This window comes from Rhinatrema bivittatum, chromosome 2 (assembly GCF_901001135.1).
Source record: "Rhinatrema bivittatum chromosome 2, aRhiBiv1.1, whole genome shotgun sequence".
NCBI classification, from domain to species: domain Eukaryota; kingdom Metazoa; phylum Chordata; class Amphibia; order Gymnophiona; family Rhinatrematidae; genus Rhinatrema; species Rhinatrema bivittatum.
The window spans coordinates 664467479-664490100 of NC_042616.1; the positions used below are offsets into that span (position 1 = coordinate 664467479).

At 42.6% G+C, this 22622-nt stretch overlaps 1 protein-coding gene across 1 annotated transcript in view; it reads right to left on the reverse strand.

Moving 5' to 3' along the window:
- The window catches only part of NCOA2 (nuclear receptor coactivator 2), a 649459-nt gene that overhangs the window by 118666 nt on the left and 508171 nt on the right, over positions 1-22622 (reverse strand). The window contains 4 exon segments of the mRNA XM_029591446.1: positions 5634-5799; positions 7925-8054; positions 10213-10428; positions 20079-20264. Of these exon segments, the coding sequence (XP_029447306.1) occupies positions 5634-5799; positions 7925-8054; positions 10213-10428; positions 20079-20264 (698 nt within the window).

Consider the following 22622-nt stretch of genomic DNA (forward strand, 5'->3'; position numbering starts at 1 on the left):
AAACTAACAAAACTTGATTATTAGCAGCACTTAGCCAACAGGAAAACACTGAGCTCAGACAGAGTATAACACCACTAATCTCGGGACTGGATTGACACTTACCAGTATTCCCTGGAACACACAGCCACGTAGGAGGCTATGAAGTTGGATTCACCCGTCTTTACTAAGGAAAAGGAAATTATCAGGTAAATAGTAATTTCTCCTCTCTTAGCATACAGACAGGTGAATCCAAAACCAGTGGGATATACCAAAGCCGCTCCCGAACAGAGCGGAAGGTTGCCCGCAGCCAGTCAAAATTTCACACGTGAAGGCTGCGTCTCCTGGGCCTGCACATCCAGGTGATAATGCCTGGAAAAGGTGTGTAAAGAGGACCACGTTTCAGCTCGGCAAATGTTGACGGGAGACAACAATCTAACCTCCATCCATGACACTGTCTGAGTCCTAGTTGAATGAGTCCTAACCTGACTAGGCAACAGGTGTGAAGCATTCACATATGTAGCTGTGACTACTTTCTCAATCTAATGGGCTATTGTAGCCCGTGACGCTGGTTCACAATTCTTACTCTCACCATGGAGCATAAATAGCAGGTCCATCTACCTGAGAGGTTCAGAAACCTCTAAATACCTCACGATATGCCTCTTGAAATCCAAGGGCCATAACAGGCGATATTCCTCTGCATCTCTTTCCCTATCCAGAGACAGCAAGGAAATAGGCTGATTCAAGTGAAAATCCGAGACCACTTTTGGCAAACAAGAACGAACAGTACGTAGCTGTATCGCCCCTGGAGTCACTTGTAGAAACAGCTCCCGGCAAGACAATGCCTGTAGTTCAGCTACTCAATGAGTAGAACAAATTGCCACAAGAAACACTGTTTTTAAGGTCAGTAACCTCAAAGAAATGCTATGTATCGGTCAAAAAATAGGGCCCGCTAAAAAATCCAAAACTAGATTAAGACTCTACAAGGGCACCGGTAACCGCAAGGGAGAACAAAGGTGCTGCTCTCCATTCAAGAAATGGGCCACATCTGGATGAGCCGACAAGGACCCACCATGCAACTGACCTTGAAAATAGGCATGCGCCGCCACCTGTACCTTTAAGGAATTAAGGGCCAACGCTTTACTTAATTCATCATACAAAAATTCCAAAATGAGCGGGATCTTACACGAACGAGGAAGAACCCCTCAATCTTCACACCAAACCCACACGTAGGCTACGGAAGTGGAGAACTTTCTCGCTCGTAGCAAGGTGGCAATTACAGCAGCAGAATATCCACGCTTCAGCAACCAAGCCCTCTTAAGAGCCATACCATAATACAAAATTGATTGGATCTTTGTGAAGAACAGGCCCCTGCCTTAGCACATCCCTGTGCACCGGAAACCGGAGGTGAGATTCCAACAGAAGCCTTCGCAGATCTGCCAACGACGGTCTCCTGGGTCAATCTGGTGCTACCAGAAGCACCATCCCCCAATGACTCTCGATCCTCCGAATCATTCTGCCTAACATGGGCCACGGGGGAAAAGCAAAGTGCAGCTTGCCCTCCGGCCACTCCTGCACAAACCATTGAAGCCCACGGATTTTGGATCTCTCCTGCAACTGAAGAATCAAGGAACCTTCACATTGCGAGAAGTCACCAGCAGGTCCAGAAACGGAAGGCTCCATCGATCAACTATTAGCTGAAACGCCTTGCTTGACAATTCCCATTCTCCTGGATCCAGACTTTGTCTGCTGAGAAAGTCTGCTCTCACATTGTCTTTTCCTGCAGTGTGTGAGGCTGAGATCTCCTGAAGATGCACTTCCACTTATTCTATAAGTTGGGCTATTTCCTGCGACACTTGCTGGCTCTTGGTTCCTTACGATTAATGTATGCCACTGTTGTTGCATTTTTTGACATTAGCCGGATAGCTCAACTCTGCAATGTGTCGAACTGCAAGCATGCCAACCCGACCGCACGGGCTTACAGCCAACTGATGTTCTAGATAGACTCTTCTGCACTCCAGCGCCCTTGTGCTGTCAGTTCCTGACAGTGAGCTCCCCAACCCTGGAGACTCACATCTGTCATACCAGCCAGTCCGGTGTTCTTAGGGAACACCGGACTGGCTGGTATGATTTGCTTTTAACCACTACTGTAACTGAGAAAGACCTCCATCGGCATGTGAAGCCGAATCGAATAATCTTGAAACTGTGGGCTCCAATGAGACAGCAGTGTGCTGAAGAGGACGCATATGCACCCTTGCCCACGGCATCACCTCCAGGGTCACCGCCAGCAATTCAAGCACCTGAAGATTGGGCCACACTGTTGGGCATATTGTGTTGGTTAATAGATGCACCTGCGCCATCAGCTTCTGAATACGGCTCTCTGGCAGGAACACCCTGCCCTGTTTCACATCGAACTGAACCCTGAGATACTCCAGTGACTGTGATATCTGAAGATTGCTCTTGGCCAGGTTCATAGATCCAACCTAGCTCCTGCAACAAGGAGATCACCTTGTGTGAGACCCAGAGGCTCTCTTCCAGACTCTTGGCTTGAATCAGCCAGTCATCCCATCTTTTCTCAACTCCGCCACCACCACCATAACCTTGGAAAAGGTTCTGGACACGCTGGCCAAACCAAAGGTTGTGCTCGAAACCGATAATGATGTCCCAAAATTGCGTAACGCAGAAATCATTAATGCTCTAGCCGGATGGGAACCTGCAGGTACGCCTTGGAAAGATCCATAGTCATCAAGAACTCCCCCGACTATACTTCCATTATCACTGAGCGCAAGGTTTCCATGCGAAAATGAGTCACATGCAAATGATGGTTGACTCCTTTAAAATCCAGGTTGGGACGAAAAGAGCCCTCCTTCTTGGGCACCTCGAAATAAATAGAATATCAGCCCGTATTTTCTTGAGACGTGGGCACTGGAATCACAGCCCGCAAGCTGAAGAGTCACAACAACGTAAAATCCACTGACTGTCTTCTTCTGTGGAGAGCTGCAGGGACACACCATGAACACATCCCGTGGCACTCTGCGAAACTCCAGTGCATAGCCATCCTTTATCATCTCCGGCATCCACTGGTCTGTCATGATCTCGACCCATCTCCGATAAAAAAGAGAGGTGACCTATCTCCTGATCCGGAGATGGGTCGGCACACCTTCACTGGGAGGCTTGGGGTTCTCCACTACCTGAGCCTGTACCCCTTTTGGGCTGCCAGGGATGAAAGCACTGAGATCTATCCAATGGTCAAGTCCTTTGAAAAATCTCTTCTCTGTATGGTCGAAAACGTCTGAACCCCCAGATGACCTCTCGTGCTGAAGAATCGCAGCGCCTTTTTCTTATCATCTGGTAATCAAGGAACCGGGGACTCACCCCACTTATTGGCCATTTTCTCCAGCTCACTCCCAAACAAGAGCGAGCCTTTAAAGGGCAACTTCATAACACCAGACCTTTGAGGTTGTATCGGCCCATCAATTTCTCAGCCATAGCTGATGCCTGGCCGCTATTTCCGAAGTTACTCCTTTCGCCGAAGTGCAGACCAAATCACAGCCCACATCTACCAAAAAAGTGGCTGCTGGTTCCATAATTGCCCTGGAATTTTCACCAGATTCACCAATCTCCTGAGAGAGCAATAAACAAGAGCGAGCCACCAGGGAACAACAGGAAGCTATCTACAAATTTATTGCCATTGCTTCAAAGACTTGCATCCTTCTATCCTGTGCATCCTTCAACGCCACTCCCCCCTTCTACGGGAATAGTCATCTGCTTGGTAACAGCACACACAAGTGCATCCACCTTTGGAAAATGTAATTGCTATCTCGCAACTAGATCCAGGAGGTACAATCCTTCCAAGACTCGACCCCCTTTAAAATTAGCTTCTGGGGCACTCCATTGAAGATCAATTAATTCAAGAATGGCCTCCATAACAAGGAAGAAGCATAAGGCTTTACACAAGGAAATCAAAATGGGGTCTTTCCTTGGCTCAGACATGGATTCTGCCCTAGGTACTCCTAGCATCTTCAATGTCTGGGAAATCAGAGCCAGTAACTCATCTCTATGAAAGAACCTCAACATAGTTCTATAGGGCTCCAATCCTGGAGGAATTTCCCCATCCTCCAAGGCGTAAAGATCAGTCTCATCATCCGTGCCATCTGGGTCCCTGTTGGGAAGACTGGCTACAGGTGTATCCCGATGCTTACCTGCAGCACCCGGCATGTGGGATTTCATTGCTTGCGACCCTGACTTGTTAAGATTGGCTGGGGACTGTGCCTGAAGGTAGAAGTGCAGTCCTTGAAAAGGTTCTACCCAAGAAAAGGCAGAAGGATCCATGCCAAAACCAGGGGGCAACTGTCCTATGCCCACTGAACTAATCCGTTAGGGGAGCACCATAGTTAGGCGACCCTCCTGGCAACTTTTTTTCCATTCCTGCACCAGGCTGGGAAGAACCAGGCTTAGTAAAATTAGAAGGAGGTAATTCTCCCTGAGCCTCCAAACAGCGCTGACACAAATTCAAGGGAACGCCAGGTTGAGAATCCCGAATATGAGAAGCAAAATATAAGGCATGGTGCTTAGATTTCTTCGCTATGGGCGCCATCAGTCTGTCAATATGCCCTAACAAGCGCCTGGCAATAGTGCACCCAAAAATTAGGTGTGCACAGATAAGGTGCACAACACTGTGCCTATATAAAAGTGTCCAAACTGAGCTCCCCAGGACGCTCAGATAATGCACGCAAAAAGGTGCGTGCATGTGCACACAAATGGGCACTCTGGTAGGTGCTCCTATGCGCCCAAATATGCACACAAACAAATGCACAAAAAGCCACACAGTCAGGCACAAAAGGACAATTTGACGGAACTGAACAGTGCAGTTTGCGGTGCATTAAAAATGCTCGAAAACATTGCCACGGCCTACCATGCAGTGAACCAGACAAGCCTTGGAGTGGGGAAGGGCTGCTCAATCCGCCAGGCTGCCTCCATCCCCTGAACTCCACTGGAGGCGGGAAACAATCATCGAATCGCACGCTGAGCATGGAGACCGTGGGGGGGAGGGGAGGAAACCCTATTCAACACCTCTTTTCTTTACCTTTAATACTCTTTACTTGAGCTCAGTCCATCCCAGCTGAGTACAAGGTTGGTCTCTGGCTGCAGGGGGAGAGGGCATAAACTTCACCCCCATGCTCGGCTTCCTGCACCCATTTGGCCTTTCAGTTGTTTTTTTTTTTTTTTTTTTACAGCTAAGTCCACGCCAGTCTGAAAAAACAGCTACCGGACCAAGGCACTCATCTGAGGGACCACGGAAATCACCTCAAGAATGCTTAGCTGAGGGAGGGACCTTAAGGTATCACCATAGGAGAGCGGAGCGAATTAATTTCCTCCTTCTTTTCTCCTTCTAAAACTTGAAGCAATCCCGAGTAGGGGGATGAACGTCCATCATCTGCTGAAGATGGAGAATACCTGCAAGCTGATGTCACTGCAGGAGTATATATATACTGTGATGTCAGCTTTGCTCCGTCTCCATCTGCTGGTAGAGATGCATAACCCACTGCTTTGGAGTCACCTGTCTGTACGCTAAGAAACAGTAGCTTTCCACTTCTGAATACATTTGGCTCTGCTTTAAATAACCATTTCTTTAGAAGAACTCATTATGTGCATACCTGGCTGACAAGTTCTGGTATGCCTAGAGCTCGATCAATTTCTTCAAGGCCATCAAAGTTCCTTAGTGCCAAGTAGAGCTGATCCAGTAGAGTTCCCTCATCACTTGGGGACTCTGACTGAGGATGCTGGCAAAGCAAATCCTCTGGAGACTTGCCAAAGCCTGGCCTAAGGGAAGACAAACGTAATTCTAGTAAAAAGCACTGCATGGTTAATTTTATCTGCTCATGTTACAGTCCGAGAGAATAAGCACTAGTGAAAGGGGTTTAGAATGCGAAATTTATTTTAATATTATTAAATAATGTTATTTTCTTTCTACATAAAGAGTCAAGGAATCACTTCTGTCTAAATGCCACATCAGAACACAAATCATACTGGAGGTCATTTGATATCAACTGGACCAAAGGCATTTAGCAACTAAACCCAGCAAGGTGATTAAGCTAAGAATAGTAACATACAATAGAAAAATGAAACATTTCTGTATGTCAATTGCAAGCCAGATTTAATGGTGTTTGCTTGCGCAATTTTAGATTTTACTGCAGTGGTTTAAAAACAATTTGAAATCTATTTAAACTTTTAACATTTTTAAAAACTTCATTTAGTCCCACTTTCTGATAGTAAAATCACCCTAATAGAAAGCATTATGGAATAAATGCCCAGGCAATTTTCAGAGGATAAAGTTTGCTATCAGAGATAGTATTCTTTAAATGTATCTCTTTCTGTGTACCTAAAGGGAAATGTGGAAATTGCTGAGCAGAGGCAAGAATTGCTCTGTATCACAGGTACACACATTAAACATTTTGTGTTCGAAACTCTCCTATACTGTACAAGTGTTTCACAAGATCATTTGTCAGACAGGAAATTTATGCTTAACTGTATTAGCAATGGCTTCTAACAATGTGAACAGTCCCTGCACAAAATTCTAACAAATTTAAAAACAGATGAACAACATAATTGTAAATGTTTACTCACGTGACCTCCTAAACCCCTGAAACTCCATAAGTAATAATGGATTTCAAGACAACACTACCGTTTTTTAAAAATATTAATTACTACCAGAAAGAAGTGCTTTGGCTTGAATATTTTTGTAGCAGCAAATCCAAAGTAGTACTACAGTATGCAGAGCATTGGGAAGAGAATAAATTCTTGAAGACTGCAGCAAGGTTTCATGTACTGTTTACACGTAATTCAAATGATGTGTGTGAATGCCACCCTTTGCTAAATACATGGACTGTATCACTCAGTATTTGAAACTCTACTTGTTGACGATTTAAATATATTACTCAGTCTCACAGATGAGACTGCTTGTTTCAGATGCTGAAAGACAAAAAGAACTGAGGTGTACCAACTCACTCATCGGCAATTAAGCTCCATCTGCAAATTTGACTAGAACAGACAGAACACTAAAGAGAATCCTCCAAGGCAGATAAAAAAAAAAGAAAATCAGAATATGCAAGGCAATTCAGATCACAATAACATTAGACTTTACCGTGGGACTACATTTTTCAGCTTTTACTGTTTAAGCAGAGACTAAAATATACAGGACTCTTTGCTACTCATATTTTTGCAGTTTTTCCTTACCTCACTCCTTCCCCTCTCCTAACCAAAAAACCTGTGGCAGTTGTCAGCCACACCAAGGAAAATTACTACACCTCAACTCAACTCAATAAAGCTTAATGATCTGTAAAGTACTAACACATGGGCAGAAGACATACAAAATAACTGAATGAACTCTATTCCATCTTTCATCCTATTTGTCCACTAAAACAACCATTGCTTAACTCTGTCTTACACATGTAAAAGCATCCCAAAATGTTACATTGAAGATTTGCCTAAAGCTTCAAGCATTATTTGCTGTCTGCCATGAAATGGTCCTTCTGAGTTGGAGTATGCAACCTTTTATGGTATTCAGCAGGATTATCTAATGGCCACAAAACTTTCTGACCTACAGAGAGGGGACTGACTTTGAACTGCCTCTGTATGTAGTATAACAAAATAAGGACAGAATGGAAAAGCACACAGATACACAAACATTTATATTTTCTTCCATTCTGACTGAAGCCCCCAAAACACAGAAGCTTCTATTTGAGCACCAAGCATAAAGCGTAAAGCAGGAATTCACTTCCTAGTGAAATATATATTGTGGAACAAAATAACCTGTCTTGTGCTTGGGAATCACAGTACACCTCTCTGAAGATCAGTTGTGCTGAGAAACATCCTGATAGATTTTAGAATGCATTTTTAGTTTCTCTGCCAGTACATGCTGAACTGCTGGTGTAATGCTACAACTTACCTGCTCTGATTACCAAATGAAGCTTGGTCAATAGGCAACATACTCTCAGGCCATGGAGCAGTCTGGTTTGGTGGGGCCTGCTGCTGGTTATACTGAGGTCCTCCTAGATTTATGTCCAATTCAGATGGCCCTAGATTCAAAATAAAACAAATGCACAATGCTTGTGACAGGGCATCCTCACCAGTATGGCAGCTGAAGTATTTTTTGGGTTTGGTTTGTTTTTTTTTTAAATAATATGTTTGGGGTTTTTTTTCATAACAAAAATTTGACATTTATCAGGTTCTATGAACAGTATATTCTCTAAATCCATATTACAGTAGAGGTAAGTAAACTGTTGTTGTCTGTTAATTAATAGGGGTTTCAGTGTTACTATTACTAATTTAGCTAATGGGACATGTCCATTATCATTGCCTTTATCTCCATTCTTATAGATATCACTTGAATTTCAAAAACATTAACATTAATAGCAATAATACCTGAGGTTAAGAATGCAAAGCTTGCTAACTTACCAACAATTATAACCTGAGGTCAATCACATAAGACTAAATTTACCACACTAAAATCATCCCCAGCAACATACTATGATTCAAACTCCAATTTAACACCCCAGAAGATAAATGTCATTCAATAACCCCTCCCTCCCTTCCTCCTCTCCCCTGGCCTTTTCCTGTCGCTTGTCCATCATGAACTCCTGATGAAAGGTTATTTTCCTACTACAGCAGATCAGTACCATTTAACCAAAAACATCAATGTAACTGAAAACAGCAATATACCCAAAAACAACAGTCTGTGGGCAGACTGTACTGGGTGGACTGTTATGGATATTCTAAGCTAAATATGGATGCCCTGGATATCAATACAGAGTCCGTAAGTTAGTGTTCAATTTTTTTTTAATCTATCCTCATTAATCACAATAGCACATCAACCCTTATTTCCACCAAGCCTAGATAAAAGTATTTTCCAGAAATGGCAGAGTCTGGGTCTTACCTATATCTACCAGCTATTTGATCCCTGTACAGGCCAACTTCTAAATTTACCCTAGTTACAGAAATCTTTTCAGCTAGCTAATTGAGATTTTTTTCTCTTTATTTCAAGTACACCATTTCAGAAGGGGTAATACGCCTCAACTGATGGACTTGACCTCTACACAAAGGATCAGAACAGTTCTACAAGTGGAAAAAGCCCATACTCCCTATATTTCTGCTTTGGTAAAAGCATTGATCACGCTTACGGAAACACAACAATTGGAGACAGAATACTTAAAATGGACAGAATGGTCACTCTTTACATTTCCCTTTAATACCTTCAAAACACTTTTTACCACTATAGCTACACTTTCAGATAATGTCATTTTGAAAGAATCCTATTACAAATTTCTCTGGCAAATAATATACATCACACCACATCGGGCCTACCAGATGAAGATTGCCCCTTCCCAACTCTGTCAGAAATGCAAATTAAGTGGGAATACTTTCGTTCATTGTTTTTGGGAATGCCCAGTAATCTCAAAATTCTGGGGACAAATTCAATTACACACCAATTTTTACACACCAAATTACCGCGACATCCCCACTTGTGGTTTTTTGGGTCCAACTACTCTTTAGATCTTACCCTACCATCCGCAAAAAATGCTATTTATTCATAAGGCGGGTCTGATAGAGAGTTATTTTATCCAAATGGTTAGGAGAGCAAGCCCCAGATTATGAAAATTGGTTCCAAAAAATGCTTCATCTTTGTGCCATGGAGCATGTAATTGCTTAGAGTGCATCCTTTAAAAAATATGCGACCCACTAAGAGGTATGGGCTGCATTCTTAAAATATATCTCCCCTACAACCAATACGTTGCCCCAAGCTCTGTGAACAACATCCTTTAAGATAATGTCTCCTCTCAGAATGCTTTGCTAAGATCAACAGATGCTTAAATAAAGCCCCATTTATCTTTCTTACTATCCTTGCCCTGGTCAGTGAGCAGTGCTTCTCAACAATCTCTCTCAAAAATCTATCTTAAAAAAAAAAAAAAAAAAAGTATTTTTTGGTTTTATCCTAATTTTCTTCTTCCCCTCTTCAGTGCAAACTAGAGCCTTGATAGCATTCACACTGAATCTTTCACCTCCAGGTCCTGAGCATTCTATCTTCGCAACATGCCCATTCCTTATCGGCCCTAACACTAACAGTGCTACATCACAGCCATGTGGCCACACATCGTCATTTCAATTAACTTTTGAATGTCAAAATTATTACCCAACCAAGAGACAGCAGAGTAAGGACTACAGCTGTATGCGACTTACCCATATTCATGACCTGAGACTGTGACACCTGTCTGAGGCTCGGCTGGCTGTTGAGTCTCATGGGAATGCTGGCTGTAGGATTGCGGATCATGCCGATTTGAACAGACCTGTTCAAGGCATTGGTTGTAGTAGTGCAGGTTACTCTGACTGCAGAACCCTGGGGGCCCCAATCTCCTGTTGGCATGACAGGTCGAGGGGCATTACCACCAATCATTCCTGAACAGAAGTCAGAAAGATTTCTTTATGAACATCGCCTTATAATATTTCATCTTTCCTTTCGTCTTTAGAAATAAACTGTTTATCCGGTTTTAGAAAAGTGACTACAACTATCTAATCATGTATGTATTTTTGCAGATTCCTATTTGCTACTAACCCATGCAGGACTGATGATTATTACTAAATTTGAATTACTATGATCTGTAGCTCTCTGACAATGCAAAGAAACTGTTAGGTGTGAGCAGTCCCCTATGTAGTCTGCAACAGGTGCTGGAAGCACTCACATAACAGACTTCCTTCCTCAGGAAATGATTCATTTTTGCCAGCATATCTGTCAATGCTTTACTTTCAAAGGTTGTGGCAATTCATCTTACTAGACTGCAAAATTCTAAAGTTACAACTGTAGTAAATGTTCCATGGTTTTGTAAACATTTGTTATATAATTTCATGTTTTCTGATAACTTCTGAAAGGACTAAAGGTTCAATTATGTTGGTGGGCAACTTAGAACTATTACTAGTCAGAGGAAAATTACTCACAGGAACTTTCCAGTGTTCATTACGGTTAAAAGGGGGAAGTCCTACACATTCCACTGTAAACATCCAATTACAACAGTTCATGGACACCTAAAATGTTTTGCTACAGGTACTGAATTACACTGCTAAACTTTACAGCAGAACATTTATAAGGGGAGAGGTTAATCAAAGACCATGCCAACTTCAGATCCTTCTGATCTGAGACAGCTCCTCTCCTCCCACAACATATCATCCTGATAACTGCGCTTCTCATATTTTTGCATTAGGTCATTAATGGCAATAAACATTTGTAAAAGCACATGTACAACTATCAGCATTTTGCTATAACTGTTCAATTTTGTATAATTGCCGTATATTTTGGTACTGAGGACATGAGACACTTTTGGCTGTTGCACAATGTCTTGCTTAGCTTTTATTCATGTTACTAATTCTTAGGTCATGTAAGCATAACAACCATGCTTTTATTTTTGGGTTGCTGTTTGTGTGTCCTGTTAGGTAAAACTCTTATCGTGTATAAGCAAAGCTGTGAAGACCATAGCTAAACCTGTGTGTGACGAATTTAAGCAGTAATGATAATGGCCACTCAGAGCTACCTGTAAAACACCAACAAATTCTACATTTATAGGTGCAATATAATAAAGATTTTTTTTTAATTTTAAGAAGTATCATGGGGACAGGTTCCTCCACAGCTGCAGCAAGTAGAATAATGCAACACCTGTTCCTTTTCATATGCTGACACCGTATCAGGAAGACAGACAGGCGCCATGTGAGCTGAGCAAGTTGATCAGATGAATGACCTGATGCTTCATAATTATTAAACCTTATTAGTAGCAGGAGTAGTCACCTAGTGGTGAGGGCATTGGGCTACGAACCCAGAGAAAACAGGTTCAAATTCCACCGTCGCATCTTGTGACCTCAGACAAGTCACTTTACCCTCCATTGCCTCAGGTACAAACTTACAGGCTGATGTAAATACAGTGCGCTCAGCTGAGTGCACTGGTTAACCCATGGTTGGACGCACATTTTGGATGTGCGTCCACAACCTCTTATGCTATAAGGGGATTAGCGCGTCCAAAACGCGTGTCCACAACCCCATATGCTATAAGGGGATTAGCACGTCCAAAAGGCATGTCCAACTCCCCACGAAGCAAATAGCGCTCATTACACATTTTTACTTTCCAAAATTAACGCCTGCCCTGGAGCAGGCATTCATTTTTGAGCAGCCCAAAAAGTGTACAGAAAATACTGCTTTTCTGTATTTCCTCCAACTTCATATCATGGCGATATAAAGTTGGAGGAACAAAAAAGAGAATGTTTAAAAAAAAATTTTTTTAAACGTGTGCTGGCGGTCAGGTTAGGAATAGGGATACTCAATTAACGAGTGCACAATTTCTCCTAGTGCCTCCTTTTCCCCGTGGCAGCTGATTTAAATAGTAAATCGGGAGCCCCAGAGAAGTCGATTGGCATGCTTTAGGAGAGTGGGCACTCAATCATAAGTGCCTGTTTTCCCACACACCGATACTGCATCGGCCTGATAGACTGTAAGCCCTTTGGGAATAGGGAAATACCTACAAATAACAATGTAATCCGCTTTGAAGAACCAAGAAATCTGCAGCCAACACAGATGGCGCAGAAAGGCCAAAAATCTAAAGTAAAAAACCCCACCACAAACCATACACTAACCATCACCTAATCCTTCAAAAACAATCAGAGTATTTGTTTTTGAAAGCAAATATTGATTAGTAGAGGTAATCAGGAGCATCATTTATTTCTCTTATTTATATTGGTCTTCCCAAGAAGCACTTACGCGCAGTACAGTTGTTACAGCATGCTGCTGCACGTGTTCTATGTGGTGCCAGCCATACAGCTCACAGAACTCCGGTGCTTATAGGACTGCACTGGTTTACTATAGCCCAGAGATCTCAATTTAAGGTAGTGGTATTTGAACATAAGAAGTTACATGGAGAAAATTCTTGTACTTTGGCCAAAATATTAAAAAAAAAAAATGTTCCCAGTCAGACTCTGAGGTCATAAGATGCCAATCTTTTAGAGGTATTGCCTTTGTGGGACTATAAATTACAGAATGCATTACCTAAGAATTTGTGGTGTCTTAAGGACATTAAGATTTTCAGGAAGCAAGTTAAGACGTTTTAATACTGCTTTAATATGTAATTGATGTTTAATTGTGTATGATTGTTTTCAACTGTTTTGTTTATGAATGTTATATCGTTCTCCATGTCAATCATGTTTTGGAGATCATGATTACAAATCATGTTAAAAAAATGCTGTTTAAACAAATGGATTTATATTTTGAGATGACGTGGAATAGAGAGTGATATCAAGTGGTATACTTTTTTGTAATTTCATCTATGGTCATTGCATGAATAAAAATTTTACTAGCAAATAAGCTGTCATAACATTACTAGAATTGTTTTCTATAAGGGATGTCTCCTATTTTTTTCACTAGGAATCACATTTTTACAAATTTTCACAAAACACCGTTTTTATGATTGTATTGTGTTAGCAACTGATATAAGTGACATTTGCCAAAAAGTTTATGAGAACCCTTAAACTTCAAATTATTTTATTATAATTGGTTTTGAACGATTAGTACGTTGCTGAAGTTTTTGGTTTGTATTGTTTTTAACTTTAGAGATCTGGCTATTCATCTTTGTTTTGATTAGCAGCAGGATAATGCCTCCTGCAACAAGACTTCAACTTCTGTGAGATTATGGGAGAGGAAAATAAATGAAGGACAGCATGGAAAGTGGTACTCCTTCAAATCAGATCTATGTAGGACTTTAGGCACCAGCTCTGTGGGTGCTTGAGCACTCCCAATTAGAGATGTGAATCGGAACCGGAATCGGTTCGGATTCCGGTTCAGATTCACATGTGGGTTTTTTCCCATCGGGCCCGATCGCATTTTGTTTATCGGCTGCCCAGCTGATAAACAAAAAATCCACCCCGACAAATTAACCCCTTAGCTTCCCCCACCCTCCCGACCCCTCTAAAACCTTTTTACAGGTACCTGGTGGTCCAGTGGGGGTCCCGGGAGCGATCTCCCGCTCCGGGCCGTCCTCCGGCTACCGGGCCGTCCTTTGCCCTTGCCTTGTGACAGGGTATCCGTGCCATTGGCCGGATCCTGTCACATGGTAGGAGCACTGGATGGCCGGCGCCATCTTGTGCTCCTACCATGTGACAGGGGCTGACCAATGGCACCGGTAGCCCCTGTGACATAGTAAGGGCAAGGCTATCGGCGCCATTTTGGTTCCTGGCACCCGACGGCACGAGTGCAGGAGATCGCTCCCGGACCCCCGCTGGACCCCCAGGGACTTTTGGCCAGCTTGGGGGGGCCTCCTGACGCCCACAAGACTTGCCAAAAGTCCAGCGTAGGTCCGGGAGCGACCTCCTGCACTTGGGCCGTATTGCCAGTATTCAAAATGGCGCCGGCGCTAGCCTTTACCCTCAAAGGGTCGGGGTGGGTTTAGGGGTTATTTTTGTGTGCCGTTTTTCCCGCCCTCCCCCAAAATGATAAGGGAAGCCCCACAATCAATATCGTGGGGTTTTCCTATTGTTTTGGGAGAGCCCCCGATTTCTGACGATTTTGAAAATATCGACGATATTTTCAATCGTCCGAAGCCCGATTCACATCCCTACTCCCAATGTCTCCTGCACTCCTGCATATTGGGAGTTGAGAGCTCCATGCTGCAGTGTCATGGGGGTGGGGTGGGGAGGAGTGACAGAAAGGAAGCGCTTCAGTCTTACAGCTACTGGTCTTGACTCCCCCTGCAGCCTATTAGCTGGCTGTGGAATATCTGGAAGAGGAAGAGCAGAACTAAGGGGGGTGGAGAGGGTGGGAAGAGGAGCTGACAGTGGAGCTGTGGGAGAGGGAGAGGAATAGACAGGCAAAAAGGGGCTTGGAGATGAGCTGAGAGAGGGGACATGGGCTGTGAGAAGGGGAAAGGAGATGAGAGACTAGAGAAGGTTATACAAGCTGGGAGGACACAAGCTGTGAAAAGAGGAGCTGGAGTGAGTAGTTAAGTGAAGAGAATATAAGAGGAAAAGAAAGAGCTAAAGAGGACTAGGGAAGGAGCTACGTAGGTCAAACAGGAGTGGGATAATAGGGGAGGTAAACTAAGAGAATGGTTGTGAGAAGAGGGGGATCATGGTGGAGGGAATAGGTATGGAGGGGTGAGGGATGAAAGAGGAGGTTTGAGAAGATGAGTTGTGGAAAGACCAGCAGTGGATAGAAAGATATACTGTACATTTAGAATAAAAATAACAAAAATGATAAAGAAATGAGAGTAAGACCAGGAAAGAAATAAGGAGGCAGAGAGAAGATTAAGAAAAAGCCAAGAGCAAGCAGAGATTTGGATTTTGTAAATCCCTTAGTACCGAAATCCTTTTACTATCACTCACTGAGATGTGGACTAGATGCTGGAAACAACTATGTTCTGATTATATTAGATATTTCTTCTGTGTTCATACTGTTGACCATCAAATTCTGATATACTGGTTAAGAGGAATCAGTATATCAGGAATTGGTTCCATTAACTTCTTCATGATCGACAGCAACAGGTTGTTTCCGGCACATCTCAATCCCCCTGGGCTCTGTTATTAACCAGTGTCCCACAGAGTTCGGCCTTGTCAGCCGTACATTTTAAATTTTTATCTGACACCCATTTACAAAATAAGTTCTATACAGATATTACGTTTTGTTGTTTTTTTGGGTCACCATGATTAATATGAGATCTTGTATGTCTGCCATTCAATAAAGGCTTAAATTCAACAAATTAGCCCTAAATTTAGCAAAAACAGAGGTTCTTGTGTTGTAATGTGGGAATCAATTGTTCCTAGTTTACTGTTGATCTAAAATCAGAAGATACAAATTGCCTCGAAGCTTGGGGTGATTTTGGATCCTGAACCCAATTTCGATATGTTTATCAAATCTATTATAAAATCTGGCTTTTAAAAGTTACGGGTTTAAGCATAATTTAAATCCTGTGTTATCTTATGACTTTTGTTCTGTGGTTCAGGCATTAATTTTACTGCTCTTGGACTATTGTAATTGCCTTTATTTAGGCTTACTGAATTATAAACATAGTTACAGAATTCAGCTGCCAGACTGATATCAGGTCAGAAAATGAAAGAACATATTACACTGGTCTTGAATGTACCTATATCATCTAGGGTTTCTTACATTGTACCTATATCATCCAGGGTTTCTTACATTGACATTAGTTCGTAAGTTACTTTCAGTGGATTCATTTCCATGGGCTAATGCTCCTTCATATCTATGATCAGACACGGGCCTTGCGTTCATCACTGAGAGAACTGCTAGAGGTTCCATCTATATGGCATCTTACCTGTCTGAAACTCATGAAAAGGCATTCTCAGTTGCAGGCTCTACTATGCGGAATTCCATGCCAAAAGAATTGCAACTGACAAGCTTTACAAATCGTTGAAGGCACTGTTTAAAACATATTTGTTTAAGCTGACTTTTGATTAATTAGCAGACAGCCTTATTTTAACTGGACTTCTGCTTTCTGCCTGCTTCAGACTGTGTTCTCTCTAGTAGTTTACTAATCGCATGATTTATCCATCTCTTTTTTTGTATTTGTATATTGTTGTATCTAATTATGCATGCTCTTATTGTTCACCACCAAGGGCTCTCTCATAGATGGTATATAAATAAAGGCAAATAAATAAATAGAGGACACATTCAAACTACAGACACAAGGATTGGAAATTTAATTTGTTTGAAAATTCCTGTGCTAGCTAAGATAGGCCCAGGGTGGGAAACAGGTGGTATTTGCCTATTTCTTCAAACCCTGCAATCACCGGAATAAATAAGGTATTTTATTGGAAGGATGGGATGTGGAGGGAGGAGATCATGGTGGCATGCAATGCCATGGGTTGAAAATTTGTCATAAAAATACCTACCCCTTGGCAGCTCCAATATTCAGAGGGACTATAGTCAGGGCTTGAAATGAGGGGAAATAAAGGGGGGGAACACCATTGCCCTTGTTCACAGAAATTAAAAAGAATATTCCCCTCTTATACCCTACAGGAGAGCAGTTATTTTGGGGATTTCAAGTAGTGAATAAAAGTACTACACGAAACTGTGTCCCAAGAATTAGGGAGATGTTGACCACTGAGTTTGTCAGGGTTCTGGATATGAAGGTGCCAGAGAGTTTTATGTGGATTCTTCAGGCATGGGACTAGCTCTGGCCTGGAATCAGAGCGTGCTAAGAGAAGAACTGCAAGAGGTGGGGAAGCCGGAGCAATTCCTGAAAACAAAGATGTGCCTAGGCTCAGGAAGGGCAGAGCGAAAAAGAGATCCAAGCCTGTGGAGGAGCAGAAATCACAAATTGAAAGGCAAGCTGAACCTGTCAACGAATGGAAGCCTAACATGCTGAGGAGAGGTGAGGGGTGGGAAGCGGTGAAGGACTGAGTGAACTAAGCCTGCAGACGATCTGGCTAAGGAAGGGTGAAGAGGAATCTACTAGGGATGGGAAGAAGAATTGGGAGGGGAACAAAGAAGGATGGGTCAAAGGGAAATGGGGAACAGAGCAGCCTAAGGGGATGTAAGGAATGAATGGAGCAGGTAAAGTATTTAAACACCTTGCCAGCAAATGTAAAAGAATGTATTCCTATGCAGAAAAGGCAGAATTAAAAATGTGTAGTGGGAGTAAAGAGGGGAGGAGTAAGAGGATATGATGGGGAGAAAAGGAAGATTAGATGAATGTGAGTGAAAAAGGGGGAGGGGGAGAAACTGTGGTGTAGATGAGCTGTAAGGGGTGGAGAAGAAAATTTAGGGGAGAAGACTGGTGAGGATGAGCTGGGGATAGGGCAAAGAATGACTGATGGGACTTTGAGTGCTCTCTTAGCTTATATTTTGACCACATGAGTTTTTCCCATGTCTGCATCACCTGTTGTCTCTGGACATTTAAATACAGGCTGGCCAGTCACATTCAAGATTCACTGTTTCGTTTTTTCTTTTTTGCTGGAGGCACTCATTTTCAAAAGTTGCCTCTTATGTTAGGGACCTATGTAGTTGGAATTCCAGTACTCTCAAAATGTGGCAGAACAGAGACTTTGGGTCACATAGTCACGTTTCTAAATCTCAAATTCTTTTTAATGAATATGTGACATTGCTGAACTTTAGAAGAATAAAGAAGAGCTTCCCAAACTTTTATCCAATGTCACCCCATTTTAGTAATTGAAAATTCACATGGCCCCAAAGGATGACCAAAATAAAATTGCATGGGTCTTGTCCCCCTGCGACAATACATTTTCATCTTCACTGCATTCCAGCTAATCTTCTTTTTCAACCTTCACCCTCTCTAGTCATTCCTCGCTCTCAACTTTCATCTCCCCTCCCCTCCAGCATATACTCCCTCTCTCAACCATCATGCCTTGTTGATATCCTTCTGCTACTAAGGTAAGTATTTTTAGCCCCTGCTACACTAACTTTTGGAATGAGACCTCCTGCTTTAGGTGTAAGATACACAGCTCCTTTGTCATAATTCTTACAATTAAATCATTAGCGAACAGCTGGGAAGAGACTGGGGGAGACTCCTGAAGAGGAGTAGCACATGTACACCCACAACCCCTCCTCCACTCTTTAGCCATGTAGGGGATCCCTGTGCTCTTCAGCCATGGTAGGAAACTTCTCTTCCCCTACTGCTGAATCTGAAGTCTCCCTCCAACTCTAGTAAACATCTGGTCCATGTCAGTTTAGGATGGCAGTTAACAGGTGTGTTGGGACACACTGGTGCGATACAAGGTCCTGGGAGGAGTGTTGTGGGGCCAGCAGGAGGCTGCTCTCATCATCAGCCTGGGTAGAAGTTGGCTGATTTCTCCTTTAACAGGCATGACAGGAGACTGCTCTTGCTTCCTTCTCCTCCTAACCTAGTGGGAGGCTGTGCCCTTCTCCTTTACCCAGATTAGAATGAGACATCGCCATCTCCTGTACTTATGGGCCCAATAGGACACCAATTTGATCATTCCTCTTCACCTCGTGGTGCCTGAAAGCAGGAGTATGAGGGAGAGAGGTGTGTGCAGAGGGGCTTCTTGGGGTTTCCATTCCAGTTTTTGACTCCACATTTGCAATCCGTTCTCTTTTATTCTGTATTTGGTGAAGATCAATCTATGTGTTCTATGTCTGTGTATCAGGGATTTGTATCACTCTTATTTGTTTTCTCAATAGGATATGTATTAGTATTGCACTGCTGCCTTTTCATAGAAAGGGTTAATGCTGTTTGAGTCTTTGGAGTTAGTACTGCTATGGTGTGGCAGGTTTGCTACACAAGTGCTGAGTGTTTTTTTTCTTTTTTTTAGATTTTGTATTTTACAGTTGCCTGGTAGGAGGGAGAGTTTGTGGTACTGTTATGGAGATAACAACAAAATATCTTTTTTGTATGGAGAGTTGTATGGGGAAACGACCTAGTTCTACTCTGCCACCATAGTTAGGGGGTGGGGGATTCCTGTGGATGCAGAGTATATACACGGTGAGGCATAATTACCGGATCCTAGCACCAAATGGCGAAACTTTGTTAATATGCATGCATTCAAGCTAAAGGCGGACACTTCGAACAAACTGAGCCAGTAGTTTAGAACGTTGTTGTTGCTTATAACAGTCTACAAGGCGTTTCTGCTAAATTTGATCAATTTTTGTCTTTTTGTTCAAAGGGTATACAATAAAAACCAAAGGGGTCCGGTAATTATGCCTCACCATATAGTATGTTTATATTTAACCCTGTGATAATCATGGGTTCAATGTGTCTGGATGGTCAGCATCATCTTTCAGGTGTGTCCTGATAGAAAGTTTGAGAACCACAGATTCAAGTCAGTCAGTCAACTGGTCCCTGGCACCATAAATGTTGAGAAACACTGTTTACAGAGTTTCCTATTGCTTTGTTTTATTTTTGTTTAATCCACCAATTTTTTTCTTACATTTATTACGTCAGGTGGTGATTTTTCCCTAGAAGTGCTAAGATTTCATGTTCTGCAGCAGATCAGTTCTGTAAAGTCTCCAGGATTGGGAATTTAGAAACTTGAAACAAAGAGTTAAAAACAAATAAATAAATAAATAAAGCACTGTCATTTCTTACCCGTGCTGCCACTGCCTAAATTTCCTTGAGCTCCCATCGCTCCTGGCTGAGGTGCGGCTGAATAGGGACTGCCACTCTGTAAAGATGGAAACGGTCCTGTGCTGCTCTGGTTTTGCAAACTGATATCTAATGGTAAATTCTGGTTTGGTAATCGGCCCAGTTGCCCTACTTGAGGGCTATTAAAAGCTGATGAGAAAAAGCAAAGAAAAGGAAGAACAATGGAAATCAAAATATATTTTAAAGATATACAAATTGACTAGAGGTGCCTACATTTTTGCACACAACTGTTTATTAGAGATCATATAAATCTGTCTCAAACTTTCCTTTAAACAAGACAAGCTGAGGATATCTATGCTTGTAGCAACACAAATTAGGTACATTTCCCCTTCCTCCAATCCCCCTCCCAACATTTTCCTGTCTCCCCAAACCTCTAAACCCTTCCCAATCTCCCCTTACCCCATCCTCCAATTCCTTCTGTCCTACTCCCTTCTCCCCTATACCTACTGCCAATATTTTTGTACCAGCAAGTTGCTAGAAGTAAAGTAAGCATTTATCATAATAAACTCAGCAAAAACACACATACAAAAACAGTACAGATTCCAGGACTTACAAATATTATGAATAAATACTCCTATAAAGAGTTGTGTCAAAGCAAAAAACTGAAAAACAAGGAGCATCCCAATGCCTACCAGACCACAAAATTCAAAGGAATCTAAACATAATATACAGGAAAAACCAAGTCCATATTCAGCCACCGTGCTGCTCAGCTAGTTAGCCGAATAAACGTATCTGGTTAACAGCCTATATATTTAGCAGCACAGCTGCACATTGAATATATCTGGCTATCTGGACAAGTTTATCCGGCTAACTTTAGGACAGTTTTATAGGCCGACCGAAGTAAGCTGAATACGTTATCTGGCTCTCTCAACTCCTCCCAGTTATGCTCCCTAAAATGCATGGCTAAATTCTAGTGGGATAACTTATTATCCAGCTAGATTTTAGCCAGATAAGTGTTCAAATCTTCATTTAGCTGGATAATTTCAGAGTTATCTGGCTAATTGCTTAGGCATTTGGACCTCCTGAATATCAGAACAAAACTAGTGGAAAGAAGGGCACATAATTCAACCTCTCCAAATCAAAGGGTAGGTCTCAGAAGCAACAGAGTGGGAGGTGGGGAACTTAGTAACAGAAGCGTTTTCGATAATTTTATTACACAAAAAAGTGGTTAACTGTCAGGATTTGAAAAATCTCTTTCACAATGCAATTTCAACAAAAATAAAAATCAGAGCTCCTAAGGAAGTAATTTTCAAAAGGTTTTATGTGGGTAAATGAACTTTTGAAAATTGCTATGATATATGCTACTTTTACGTGTATAAATCCTTTTGAAAAGTTTCTTCTGAATCTCATAAAAATTATTTTTCTGTATTGATTTAGCAACATCTGGAAACATCCATATTTTACAATTCAAGAATATATCTTTATACCTGAAAACATCTTAAGAACCCATTTTTTTTATTAGGATCTAGGACTTAGGGAATAGCTACTGCTATTACTGGCATCAGTAGCATGGGATATACTTAGTGTTTGGGTATTTGCCAGGTACTTGTACCCTGGATTGGCCACTGTTGGAAAAAGGATGCTTGGCTTGATGGACCTTTAGTCTGACCCAGTATGGAAATTTATGTTCGTATCTATTACATTTTTTATTTTTTTTATTTTTTTTTATTTATATTCCACTTTTCACAGTGCTTCAAAGTGGATTACATTCAGGTACTGTAGATATTTTCCTATCCCCAGAGGGCTTACAATCTAACAGGTCGATACAGTTATGCCGCGTTAGAAAGAGTGCGGCAGTGCCAGGCGCACCCTCGTTCCCCGCACGCACAGTTCTCTTCACCTACCGCTCGATACTCTCTTCAAATTGTATGCAAATGCATGCCGCGGCTGCGAAGCGTTAGGCAAGCGTTAGGCCCGCGCAACCCATTTTACTGTATAGAGCGCCTATACAGTATCCTGGGTGCGCGGGCCTAACGCTTCATGGCCACGCTGGTATCTGTCATTTCAAATGACATTTGAAATGACAGGTACCAGGAAGTGGACAGTTATGTTCTCCGATGCTCAGCAAACTTTCCCCCAGCCCCCACTCACCTGCCCTGGCCGCGTCCGGTCTCCGGTGCAGCCCCAGTCCTGTCCCCTCCTCCCGAAGCAAAAAAAAACAAAACCGAAAAAGTAGCAAGAGAGCGAAGGGAGAGACGGGCAATTCTAGGCTCTGGCCTGCTAGTCCCTTCTCCTCTCCTCCCGAAGCAGGGCGCGAAAAGAAGCCTTGCTCCGGGAGGAGGGGGTGGGGGCAGTTTAAAGCGACGAAGCGACTTACTTTTGCAGCCCCCCCCGTACATCGGCGACGACCGCGGCTCCAGCCTCCAGCTGTCAGACAGACGCATCGCACGTGGGAAAGCGGCCCCTATGCGTGCAATTGGCTGCTCAAGACGTGACGTCACGACGTTTGGCGTCATGACGTTTGGCGTCACGGCATGTGATGTCACG